The sequence below is a fragment of the Nylanderia fulva genome, unplaced genomic scaffold, assembly GCF_048542155.1.
Source record: "Nylanderia fulva isolate GAGA-0341 unplaced genomic scaffold, ASM4854215v1 Scaffold33, whole genome shotgun sequence".
NCBI lineage: Eukaryota > Metazoa > Arthropoda > Insecta > Hymenoptera > Formicidae > Nylanderia > Nylanderia fulva.
In genome coordinates, this window is record NW_028190400.1 from 217,020 (window position 1) to 230,538 (window position 13,519).

Below are 13,519 nucleotides of genomic sequence, written 5' to 3' on the forward strand. Positions count from 1 at the left end.
GGTAATTTTATTCATTTCGATGGACGATCGACTTCATTTTAACGCCGCGTATGTGGACGAGATTTTTTTCATAGCTTCGTAGAGATTACCGTACGTCATTAAAGGGGAAAAAAATGAAAAGAGACCGAGACATAATGTTGCACGTCACGCATTCGCGCCTCTCATTATGCTCGCGCATACGGTAGACGTTGCGTGTCGAATCGGCCTTGTCTCAAGCGAGGTCTCGTTCCCGCCCGAGCGAGAAAGAGATCTCCTCGATGAACCGGTGATGGCATGCACCCTCCGACCTGCCAATCGGACAGCGAGAACAAGCGGTAAATGGCCGGGTCCAGCCCTCCGTTCGGAGGATCAAGTTCCGCAGAGAGGCGATTTTCGCAGCGCGGACGGCGGGCTACACTTCTCGTGACTCGGGAGAAGGATATGCAGGACCCCGTCCTCTCCTCGAGGCAGGTACACGACCCAGGTAAACTCCCCGGCCGATCGTCGTCCTCGTGTTTCAGTCGCACGAATGCCGGCCGGCGCGTAAAACCGGTTCCGCGAGAGAGCGGGCGAGCGGCTGCATTTTCGCCGAATTGGCTTTGGAGATTCGGTCCGGGGTTTCTCGGGATCCTTAAAACATTTTTGTTTCTCCGACCGGTCGGATTCCGACCGCCCGCGATTCGATCGATCGTGGTTCCGGGGCAAACTCTCCTTCGTCGGTCTTGAGAGACGAGCCGGGTCCATTGTCCGGTCTTCATCCGGCCAGGGATGAAAACGGAGAGAAGAGGATGACAACAGACGATACCTGCGGTGATGGTCAGAATCATAGTTCGTCGATCCGCGGGCAACGTTTTAACGACATGGCCTGGTTCGACCCCGATGCTTCTCTCTCTCTCTCTCTCTCTTTATTTTTCATCGCCGACAGGGAATTTCTCTTTCACATGCGTACCTCGGGAAATGGGTTGGTCCGAGCTTTTTTTTTTTTACGGTTGTTCGTACGAGAAATTACGAGCGGACGCGATCTCGTTTCCAAAAATCCCTTGCAGTGGTCACAAAGTGACCTTCTATAAGATTATTCAGTATTATGTTTTTATTTCTAATTATTAAAAGTTTATATTGAAGTCGATACTAAAGCGTCATAATTCTGAATAATTATAGAATCTAAAAAAACAAAAAATATGTAAATCTAACTGGCTTAGGTCGTTAAAAATATCAACACTAATCTTCAAAACACAATATCAGCCGTTATTTATTGTTCCTCGAAGAAGATAAGGTAGCGCCCGTGCGTGAAGAGGATAAACACGAGGAAGATTCAGATCGGTCGTTTAATTTCGATGACGTAGGCTCTCCGAGGAAAGGTGTCCGCCTCTCTTTCGGTCGGATCGACCTCGTCGAGTGGTAATTCTAGACCCTAGTCCCTGGTCAGCCGACATACCTCGTCAAGGTTAACTCACTCGTTCCGTCCTGAAATTCCATCCGTGAAGAAACGCATTGTGACGTGGAGAGGTGGAAGAAAAGAGAAGGAAGCAGAAAGAGAACGACTTCTTCTTCTTCCTCCTACGTCCCCGTGGAATTCTGGGTTAATGGCACCGCATTACGATCGCGTGACTTTACCTGAGATCCATGCGCGCGATCTGGATCACAGTCGGAGGAGGAGGAGGCAAGAGTAATGCGAAGAGATTTGAATCGATCTTGAATATAATGCCCGTGCACGAATACGTGTGGTACATGTACGTGACACGGAACGGATAGAGTTCAATCGATCGGACGATTTGCCGGCGAGGTAATTATGTTTTTCCGTGACACGAGTGTAGTTATATGTATCCGCGCGTGCGGCACGTGAGCCATCGACTTCGTCGTAAATGAAGAACGAAGTCACGACTTCCGATGGGTTTGAAAAACGGAGGTGTGCATGCCGCAGCAATACTTTTTCTCAAAGTATTTCAGTTCGTCGCCTTCTTCTTATTGTTGGACAAAAAAATTTTAGAGGTAGAATCAAAATATAACCGATGAAATATTACTGCGCGTGGATAAAGAGCGTTTTATTTCTGTTTCCATTTTATCAATTTAGAAAAATGTGATTATGATGATTTATCGAATCGCTTATTTATCTTGAAATTTTATTATCTTTTACCTAACAATTAAAAATCTGCTCTGAATTAAAAATATAACGCTGAAGTTTAAGTAGCATCAATATTAGGATGAAAGATCCTGTATACACACTTTTCCGACGTGAGTCACTGCACTATTAAGAGCTGTACCAGCAGCTCGAGATTCAAGACAGTTAAATCGGGAAGAAAATAAACAGCCATTACATCTGCCAAGTGCATTTAGAAACACGTCGCTAAATTAAGTCCGATTGCCATCTTTACGACCGTTAAATCCGGAGAGCCGACTGGAGATTTACGTGTCGCGAAATTTCGACAATTTAAACGCGCGCATGTTTAAAGCTTAGTGTTAGTGTTCGAATACACGAATAGAAATTCATCAAACAATCGACAAATCTCTCTTTCTCGCGCGCGAGTAATCCACAATGACGTAAACATCTGCATCGACGATCAACGTCGAGGAGAGACGTCGAACACGAGACGAGGCACAGAATCAAGTCGCTATGGAAACGAGGTCGATCTATGATTAATTATCTATTTTTACGGAAAACACGGTCGACGATGTGTTCGCGGATCGCATTGATCATGGGAGAACATCGCGATCGAGTTATTCTTATCGCCGCACGCGAAATACGCCCGGAATGCATTAAAATGATTCGTCAGCGATTTCTATATCGAGAGAGAGAGAGCGATCGGAATTAAGTTCGCTCTCGGAGGCAGAACGTACATCAATCCGTCTTAAATTCATTTAAATTAAATTTCCCAATTTACGGATAAATGTCGAGACGGTTTTGACGCGCGAGATTATGCCGATAAATTCATTCGAGAGCGGAATTAGCCTGCTGTTCTCTTATATTTCCTGACTGAAACTAAAATACTGGCAATTATTTTTTCTTAATGAAATGCATTCGGGTAGATGAATAAACATTGCAGGACTAAACCTAATATTTATATATAAAATAGGTGCGCTTCTGCGTGTTTCTGTAGACATATATAATATCTATATATATTTCGTTGCGCTCCACGTCTGTTCTTACGCAAACCTCGAGATTATTGCCCTCCTATTACAACCTCCAACATCCCTTACAAGGAAGATATTCGAGACGCCGGACGCGATCATGTTTCCCGCACGTGTATGTTATATCTATACAACTGAGAGACGTCACTCTGTCGGTCGTTCTGCGAATTGTTTAATGGAACATACAACATAACGAAAAGAAGATAAAAGTTGGCTCGTTCTCTGAAAGATCATCGCATTATATTTTAATGAAACAACGATTTCCTATATCACGAAAACAACCTCAAACTCGACTAATAAAAATTTTATATAGTAATGAAAACATTAATACTTTCTTTATCATTTATATACATATCTTCTCATGTGACGACAATGTCTGACCATATTTTATACATTCAACGATTATATGATATATCTATTCAATGTAATAAGGTGACGACATACGGTTAATTATGTACAGTATCCTTAAATAAATGAACATCTTAATTATTAATTAATTAGAAATCGATTCTTTTTAAAATATTTAGATCTCTTATTATAAATACAAATTCTTAATTTTCAACATTATATCAATTTTTGTGTTAATCAAGTTTTTGTAAAAAAAGTTTTTTTTATTAAAGTCAGTTTCTCTTTGAGCCAACTTTTCTGGAAATGCATAATCTGATTGATATTCTCCAACGTGTGCCTAGGGATTATATTTGCTGGAGATAACAAATTATCTTCTTGATTTCTGCGGACTGTGTAAATAATGCAGAACCGTTTCGAAATTTACGCATGGCCATCGATGCGTGTCAATGGCTTGTATCACGAATACACGTTTATCTCTGTACGAGTATAATAAATGGAAATCTTCTATTCGCATATGTATTTACGTTCAATCATTGCTAAGTGAAAACCACCGCGAAAGCAACCTACTCAAGCAACGGTATTAATTAATATTGAATATATTTGATTAGAATTTAAAAAAAAATAAAGTGTCTAAAATTATTAGAAAAAAATTTTAATAAATAGAAAATTATACGAAAAATTATATATAGCGAATTTATATAGAAAATAAATAGAGAAAAAAATGTTAATTATATATTGAATAAAATACTTGTTACATTTTCATAATTTGTTAAAATCTTTAAAATTACAATATACACATGCTAGGTTTTTTATTTTATTTATGTGGGTCCTATAATTAAATTCATAATTTACAATTTGCAATTTTTTGTTTTTAAGAAAATAATAATGTGAACCTGTGAACGAATTATCATGATATGCGTGCATTCGTTTCAAAGCCCATATCCGAACATAAAAGTTTTCACAGCCACATCTCTTCCATCCATGTCTTTTCCGTCTCTCTTTCTCCCTTTCCTCTGTCGAGTCAGGGAAGAAATAATTACGGCGCCTATTTAAAAACCGGTTCTGACTCTGGCTCCTTTTCACCCTCCCTCTTTCCTCTTTTACCGCTCTTTGACGAGAGCCGCCGTGTGGCAACACGAAGAAATACCAAGAAAAAAGCTCGCAAGACGAATGAATAAACGAAAGAACGAGAAAGAGGCTACATAGCGCGAGAAAGGAACAAGGAATAGCGGATAATAATCGCACAGAGCACAAAAGCCCTAGGATGCGGGTCGAAAAAGGGAGGCGCGCTGGGGCTGGAACCCAAAGTGTCATTACGTGTAACAAAGAACGGAGAGTCGTTTATGAATACGACTTAACGGACGAAAGGCATATAAGTCTGTCAAGAGAATCACCAGTCTCAAAAAATTTCAATTTTTCGCAATTATTACCGGCGATTCGATGACTCATTCTCATCATCCTGTATCATCCTGACAATTCGTTCTTCCGTTTAGTCAAAAGACTAAAAATTTCCAGATATCCGATATCTCGAGAGAACGAGAGATTAGTCGGTTTTATTTCTTAATAACATTGGATGAGAATAATATATAGTCTTATTTTCCTCTTCCATCGCGAAAGTCCTCGGCTCGTTAAAAAACACGCATCGACGAGTTTTCCTCTTCAAGCTTTTTTTTCCTCACTCACGAGCGAAGGCGAGACAGGCAGATAGGTAGAGGTAGGTAGGTTTGACTTGCAAATCACTCCGCGTCTCCTTTCGTCTCGGTCTGCCTCTTTTCCGTCCTCGCCTACGTACGCGCGCGCGCGGAATGCAATTACCCTAATTGCCGGCACTCTAAGCACGTTGCGTAAGGGCGGTCGGCCGGTCGGTCGTTATCGGTAACTACGAGTTAGATCGTTAAGCCAGAGCGATATATACGCGGTGCTCGCGGTAATACAGACGCGACCGAATAATTTGCCCTTGGTAGACACGTCGAAAGGTCAATAGTTCTTGAACTATAAACTTGGACTATAAATCGAAGGAAGCGGAGTCGATTGAGAGATGCAAGGGAGATGATAAGACCTTATCCTTCGCTCAATTTCAAGTAGAGTTTGCCTTAGAGAAATTCAACTTGGTATACTTAGTTACCGCGAGATATTTAAGTAACTGAAGTAGTCAAACTGTTATTTAAAGGAAAATTTATTTTAAATTTATTAAAGAAATTTAATGATTTTTTAAAAGTTAAGAGCTTCAAGAAAGAGCATTTTTATGGAGTTGTTAAAAATTATCCATTTTTTTTCTCTATTTAATTTTAAATATCAAATAATTTGATAAATATATTAATATACAGTGTATAAATAACTAAATTTTCTTCCATCTTCTTTGAACAAGCTTTCACTCGAATCAATAATGCCACTTATATCATTATGCTTAATAATATATCAATTTATAATTAATAATTTGTTTATGTATTACATCTATAATCTATTTAAAAACAAGAAAAAAGAACATCGTAATGAATGTGTATCACCTTATATGCGCGCAACCAGTTTTTTTCGAGGCCGCAAAAATATCTCGAAGCCATTCTAATCCATGACAAGATATATGCATGTCGAGGTCAGATTCTTATTGCTCGCGGATCAATTCGTATCAAGAAAATAATTGATATGCACGAATTACCATCGTCACGCGTAGATATCGCACATGCGGCACAATCGAGATTACGTATATACCGAGTAAACAATCGGTTCGTACGTGACGAACGGTAAGAACTTTACGAAACGCATCGTCCAAAGTTCACCAACGTAATCTGCACTTGATTCCTGACCATTACAAAGTGTGTCAACAGAAATAGGGAGCTGCCCGGTTTCTAGGCCGTCTAAATCGAGTCGACACGGTCGCTTCCGTCGACGTGCGGAGAATCGTCTCCGTGGGAGTTACTTAACGCTTCGAATTACCGTAAAATTACGGTGCTCCGTCCCGAGAATTTCGGGCTTTCACGTTTTAAATCGATAAAATTGTCGGGCGACCAGGCGACCGCCCTCGTTCATTTCCCGTCGACGGAAAAACTATTCCCAACTCTGAGATGCCAAACTTTTGGCGAGTCAGTTCCAAGGAGTTCTCCTTCGCAGTCGTATCTCATTTTGTCGTGATTTTTTTCCGAAATTACAGTCAAAGTTGGGAGCGTAAACTGTCATTTTAAAAAAGGCTTTCACACAATCTTCATTTATTTAAAGTGTCAAAAGCAACTATTTTTCTAAAGAAGATTTGTTTATGCCATTTTGAAACTTAAATGCTGCTGCATTCAACTTCAGTGCTTGTTGTGCTATTTTAAATTTGCATACTTAAAATCTCTTAATAGACCCCTTTTTTTTAAACACACTGAATAAGACTGTTGAAATTGGCGAGATCGAAGAGACCGCCGTAACTCCTTGAAACGACCGCGGCTTCGATCATGCTGAGCATCATCGCCAAGGTCGACGGCTCTCGTCTAGCTGCATATATAGGTAGGCGATAAAAACGGGCTGTTTATGAGTCGCTTGTTGAGAAGTGCCGCACGGATGAGGATTAACTGCCGCGTACACATCTCGGGATCGGTGGAGAACAAGGCTGAAGGCGAGAGGAAGGAGAGAAGAAGGAAGACGAGTCGAGACATTAGGTGCAGACGTATTACGGACCTGGCGAGCTGCCACGCGGCGTTACAAGAGTAGAGAGAGACTCGTTTCCAAAACTTGTTTCCGTCCGCATTGTGGCCGGAATCCTTCCGCGGCGTCGTCGGCATCACGGTGCTTTCGCCGCGGGAAAAGCTCGCGATGCTGGAAACGGTAGTCTCGCGAGGGCGTTTAAATAGCCTTAACAAAGTAGATTATACGCTGTCGACCGCGCACTCGATCGGTTTTAGCGCGTACCTTTTAACGTGACCTACTTCCACGTGACCGCGCAGGACGACCATAAATACCGAACATACAATAATAGATTATTGTCGGGTGAATATATTTTTTTATCGAGTAAGTATTTTTATTACAAAATGTGCGAGAGATATTTTTTTACTTGTGAAAACTTTTGAGAAATAAATTGTTGCGATTTCTTCAAGCTTCATGCAGTTTTGACTTCTGCATTTTATATTAATGCAATTTAATGTGACTTGAGTGACATTTTAAAAGATCTATAAAAATCTTTTTTCTAACAGACTTCTTCGCGTTGAATTCAACATCTCGTTAAAGTAAGATCCACTTTAAATTAATATGATTCCGTTTACGTCGATCGAAAAAAAGTAATACTTCAAAGAGTGCCGTGAGATATAAAGCTATCACGCCATTGCGTGCAACTTTAAAAGACCTGTCGGAAACATGTGCGCGATGTAACGTATTGCGCTTTGAAATATCGATTGTGCACGGAATGCCGACGTGACAGGGACCTCTGGGAAACTATTTGCCACGAAAGGGAAAGACGGAAAGAGAAAGAAAGAAAGAAAGAATACCAATTACAACTAGGCTATTTCGTCTTATATAGGAATGACACGACGCTTTTATGCGTTACCAGCGCGGAAAGTTTAACCTGTACCTGTATAAAACAGGTTCTTTTGTACATTGGTCCTACTCTTCATCTTTTGGTCATAAGTAGCATATAAGAACGTAATGAATTCCCGCGGACATAACGAACCAAATGAACCAATGGATACGTTTTATAAATGTGTCGTGTTCACGACGAGAATGAGAAAAAAAAAACACAAAAATCCTGCCCGGAACTGGCTTTACCAGTGCAAAATCTGGTTTGACAGCTTTCCTCTAAAACAAGTTTTAGGGAATCCAAGATATGTGTGATAGAGGAAGACGGACGATATCTCTTGATCGATTGTCAGTAAAAAACATAATGTCCTATGTAAAATAAATTGTTACTTCTTTTTTTTAAATGTCAAATGTTATCTTCACATAATACATAGATAATAGTCTAATATATAGAGCCATAAAATCGATACCTTGTCTTCGTATTGTTACAATGGATCGATAAATAGGTCTAGAAACTAATAAAATGTCCACGCCTTCAAAAGAAACCGGTTCTTCCGAAAGAGTCCAAGCGACCGCGCGGATTATTATCGTAGCGATAATCGGTGAAGCGAATATTCTAAAAACGTTACATCACCCGCGTTATACTTTCTAAAAATACACAATGACCTTGAGTGGCCTTCCAACGCCTACCCTGATTTCCTACTTACGGAGAGGAAAGGATTTACGAGAATATCGCAACCGTTGCGAAGACTCGGAGTTTCAACCAACACACGCAACGACGACGTGACGTTAGTCGACCTTTACAATCGTCTTTGTGACGGACGATAACGTTCTCCAAGTGAGAAGTCAACTGCTCGGAGATAACGGATGGCTTCTGCATGCGCGCTTAGTGAGAGTCAACGTACTCGTGATAACGCGGCCGGGTTGCGCTGTCTGGATAACGATAACACGATAGCACCACGATTACGAGCAACGTGTGTGCAGCGCGATATAACACGATCGTGATTACCCGCCAGAACTGACCGAATTATAAGCGAGATTACCCCGGAAAAAAATCTGTGATTTATCAGACACAAATGTGTGTATGTGTGTGTGGAAATTAATAATTATATTTTGAGAAATTTATTTAATATTTCATACGTAATTAAGTACAAAAATCTTGAGATTTTTTAAAAATTTAATTAATGTTAATTAATTTAATTTTAATTTAATTAATTCTAGCTAATTTAATTTTATTATTACATCAAATCTGTGATGTGTTTTTGCTTCATTAGATGGGTGATATTCTGATAGTGTGACATTAAATAACGTTGAAACAAACAATTTTTTCATCACGATTAAAGTGATTAATTTTGTGATGTAAAATTTCTCCGTTCTACGATTCTGATATTTTTCTATTTTTGAAATGGAAACTGTATACACGCACACGCACATATTTTTCTCGCGACTCGATAACATGACTTTGTCAGTACAATTACAATAATAAGTATTTATTCGCGCGTATGCGATGCGTTTAACGGAGTGTTATGCGGCAACGGAAAAAGATCTTCATTTCGCAACGAGAGCGTGTGTTACCCGGAAACAACGAACTTCATTCTCGTCGTTCGCCGATCGACGATAACGAGTGTGCGCTGATACAGAAAGAAGAATGGTGAGGTTATCATGGCGATACACTGGTTCATCGTACACGACGAGTTTATCGAAGCGATGAAAGTTTAAGAAAAACAGAGAACGCACAATATTGTACTTGCAGTTGCATTAATGAATCAATTAATTCGACCATACGATATCGATGCAATCCAAATATTTTGAAAGAAAACTTTTAGAAATTTTTTTCTACTTGACAATACAGTTTTCCACAAATAAAAAAATATTGTATACGCGATATGTTAAAATTCAGAAAAGTAAGATTATTTATGATAAAAATAAGATAATATATAATAAAATAATATGATATTTTGTTTTATAATAAAGCAATGGACAGTTACTTTAATCATCTTATTCCAAATCCGGAAAATAATGGTTATTATATGTATAATACGTACGACGCGAGACTTTTGTCGCATCCTCGAAATATTTCCGTCCGACGACGATAAATCCGCAATATGGAATATTCAGAAGTTCAGCGAAGTCGTAGATAGTTAAACAGAAACAAATGTGGCTCCATAAATAATGCAGGCGCGCGCTTACAACAGACGCGTGTTTAGCGTTTTCTAAAGCTCGTTATTTATAGAAGAGACCGCGATATTTGCATGTTTAACCTGTTCTTTCTTTATAATTTCTCGTCAACGAATTGGGAAACCAAACAAGAGAGCACTTGAATTATACTATACTTAAATATCCCGATAATTTATATACTGTCAACGTAAATTCCACAGTTAAAAACAATTAAATTTATTTTAATCTGAAAAAATAATATATCGAAAGTCTTTTTTTTCTTTTACGAGAAAAAAAAAACTTGTTTTTAATTAAGTTTATCACCCGAAGGCTATGAGAGTCTTGACATTTTCGAGAAGGAAAAATCGACTTCGCGGTGATCAATAAATAAATAAATAGCATCGTCGGCGCAAAAAGAGCTGATATTTACCATAGTTCCGCTATAACTGCGTTCGCGTGTCGCGAGCGCTGGTTGGAGAAAAATTACTGGCAATAAAATGCAATGTAACAACGCAAGAAAAATAACGGGCCGAATACCGGCGACGGTGAAAAAAAAATAGACGCAACGAAAGCGAAATAAACGCGTTTGGGGAAAAAATAGCAGCGGTCTGTGGCATCAGCCGCAAACGTGAACCACCACGAATACGAGAAAAACCGTACCGCTAGAGTACTGAGAGAAACGACTTACGTACGCATGTAATATGTAAGTATGAGTTTTGCCGGAGGAACGTGCATTTACCACCTAATCGCGCGATGAATCAAGCAGATAGCCGTGGGCGAGCGTCGGAGAGCACAATTATTTCCATAGAAAATTAATTTATCGCCACGCGAGAGAAAAGAAACGTGGGTACCGAGATTTTGCGCGAGTGAATTTTTTTAGCGGTACTTTTATCTCTCACGACATCTCTGGTTTAAAGTCTTGACGCGTTTAACGCTTCAGCTTGACGCCCGTTTCTCTTATATTATAAATAAGCGCCATTTATTGCGTCTATCATCGTCGATATACACAAGGGTTATCGTCGCCCGCTCCTCGACATAGCTGGGCTGATTGTGTTAGTTTCTATCACTTCGTGCACGAGAGAATTCTCTCACTGCATTATAAATTGAGAACATCGCTTAATGGCGCCGTATAAACTTTACTTGATAGTGCTTCGTGTAAATCAAGTCGGAGATAAAAATAGGAAGTAACGTGAGAGGACTGTTCAAGAAGCTGTGCTAAACAATTCGCGAAATCAGCGAAATATCTACGAATATTAAAAAGAAAAAAAAATAAATTCGTCTCTTTAACTTTGGCAGATTTGAGATCAAGTAATTAAACTAATCACGTCGTACATTCGCGAGTGTTGTAGCACCGCTTGCTCGAAAAAAGAAACGAGATTGAATTTACGGAGCATAATGCTCCCGTGAACATGTGGACTTACCGTGGCGAGGCAGCGCCGAATGAGGGACGGAGGGCAATAAGCATGCTGCATATTTACCTGAAACAAAAGACCATCGTTAATAGCCTGGCATGTTGGTGGGCGCGACAAACGTTGCACTGAATAGTCCGACAAACGCGCGCACCCGGTCATAATGACTTAGGGTCTAGTTGGGAACAAAGGCGTCGGTAACGCTAACGGCCTGCAAAATTATACGTAAATGCGCCGCTTAGGCATCCGATTAATAACACACCTCGTCCCCGGTACTCTACGCAATCAGCTGTGATCAGTGACGTAACGCGACGATCGAATCAATTCTTCGATTTGGAAAATATGAATCTCTTTAGAAAACAAGAAGAGATCTCTCAACAAGAAGAGATTAATTACAACAAAAACATTTAATAATAATAAACCTGAAAAAGCTTTTTATAAAAATTATACATATGTACTTCAAAGCCGAAATACATTGTACATATGCTTCCAATATTCTCGCTATTTTCCAAGACCAAAAAGAAGGTCGCGGTTGTTAAAGGTGCGATGTCCACGAACGGATACGAAAACGTGTCGCCAGGTGCGCGCTTTTTAAAAGCAGCGGCCAGCCGACCATTTATGAGTATAACCGGTGTTCCGATTTTTTTTTCCTCGTCTCTCAAGGCCTTGAGAAACGCGCACATTTATAACGTGTCTCGGAGCAGTTTCGTCTTCCTCTTTAATTTTTCTCGTCGCTCGAGCACGCGCGGATTAATTTATACATAAAGTCGAAGGTACGGAACTCCAGATGTTTACGCACCTGTCAGCCCTTTCTGTTTACAAACGGATATACTATTTTTAAACCCCCATCATCCACTCCATCGACAAAGTCGTTGAAATCTAGTGAAACTTTCAACGCAAATCCCTAGTTCATTCTTTTTCATTATCGCGTAATGAAACCATTCTGTTTTTTTTTAGTTCTACAACGAGGAAAAGTTATGAAACAATTATCGCTTCATTTATAAAACACATTTACTTATCGTAAGAATAATTCTATTTTTACATCACCGTCCCATTTAAAAATGCAATCATCAAATATTTGCTTATACGCTTGCGAGAGCATATTCATAATCTGAGGTCTAGTTCGAGTGTAATTTATCTCGCTGGTTTTTTCTTTACGACTTACGTCGCGAGTTGATGACGAAGTTGCAGTATTAATACAAACGCAAGTTCTTGCCATAGCTGTTTGTTGACCTCGACGTTGCGACGAGTCATTAATTTATCGTAGTCACCGTCGGGAATACTTTGCGAAGAGTATTCTCGCTCGTTACACAACGATTGTGAATTACGTCAGAGTCACGACCGATTCGACTTCGAGATGAATTGTATAAATATTTACAGATATCATTCAAATTTCAATAAAAAATACTACCGGCCTTGACTATGTTTTTGCTTCTCATCAGTGAGATTTTCAATGCGGTAGTCTTGTTGCTTTGTGTCAAGTGTAACACTGTCGACAAGATTTTTATCTAACGATAGAAATTTTTAAATAAAATGATTCACAAGAATTAAAGCTACGTCACATTTCTTTGATGCAACAACTGATAAATTTTTAACAATATTTAATGTCACGATTAAATAAATTGCGAAGTAAATAAAATATGCGAATATGTAAATATTTCTGGAAGTTATCTATAAAGGATCTTTTCTGCTCTCTCTCTTTTTCTCTCTATTATTTTAATTTTTATCTAAACCAATTTTTTAATATAACGAAATTCAAGTTCTCCAATTACCTATAATAAAAATCGATAAAAAAATCACGCGGTAAAATTGTGTTAAAGCCGACAGAAAATAGCCAGAAAATCATAAAAAAGTGACTGATCGATCGATCGAATTCTATCCTAGCAAACAAAGGCAGCAAGATCGTCTCGCGTGCACAGAACTCTTTGTGCAGTTCTCTCTTCTTTTGCCGAGAACAGCGATAGATCGACGAGTTTAATGATCGTCGATACTCAATATGCGCGAAGTCTGTTCCA

The 13,519-nt window shown here is 39.3% G+C and overlaps 1 protein-coding gene across 1 annotated transcript in view; it reads right to left on the reverse strand.

The window, feature by feature from the left end:
* Positions 1 to 13,519, reverse strand: part of Kdm3 (Lysine demethylase 3) — a 315,578-nt gene that overhangs the window by 155,026 nt on the left and 147,033 nt on the right. The window contains 1 exon segment of the mRNA XM_085484998.1: positions 11,517 to 11,573. Within this exon segment, the coding sequence (XP_085341124.1) occupies positions 11,517 to 11,573 (57 nt within the window).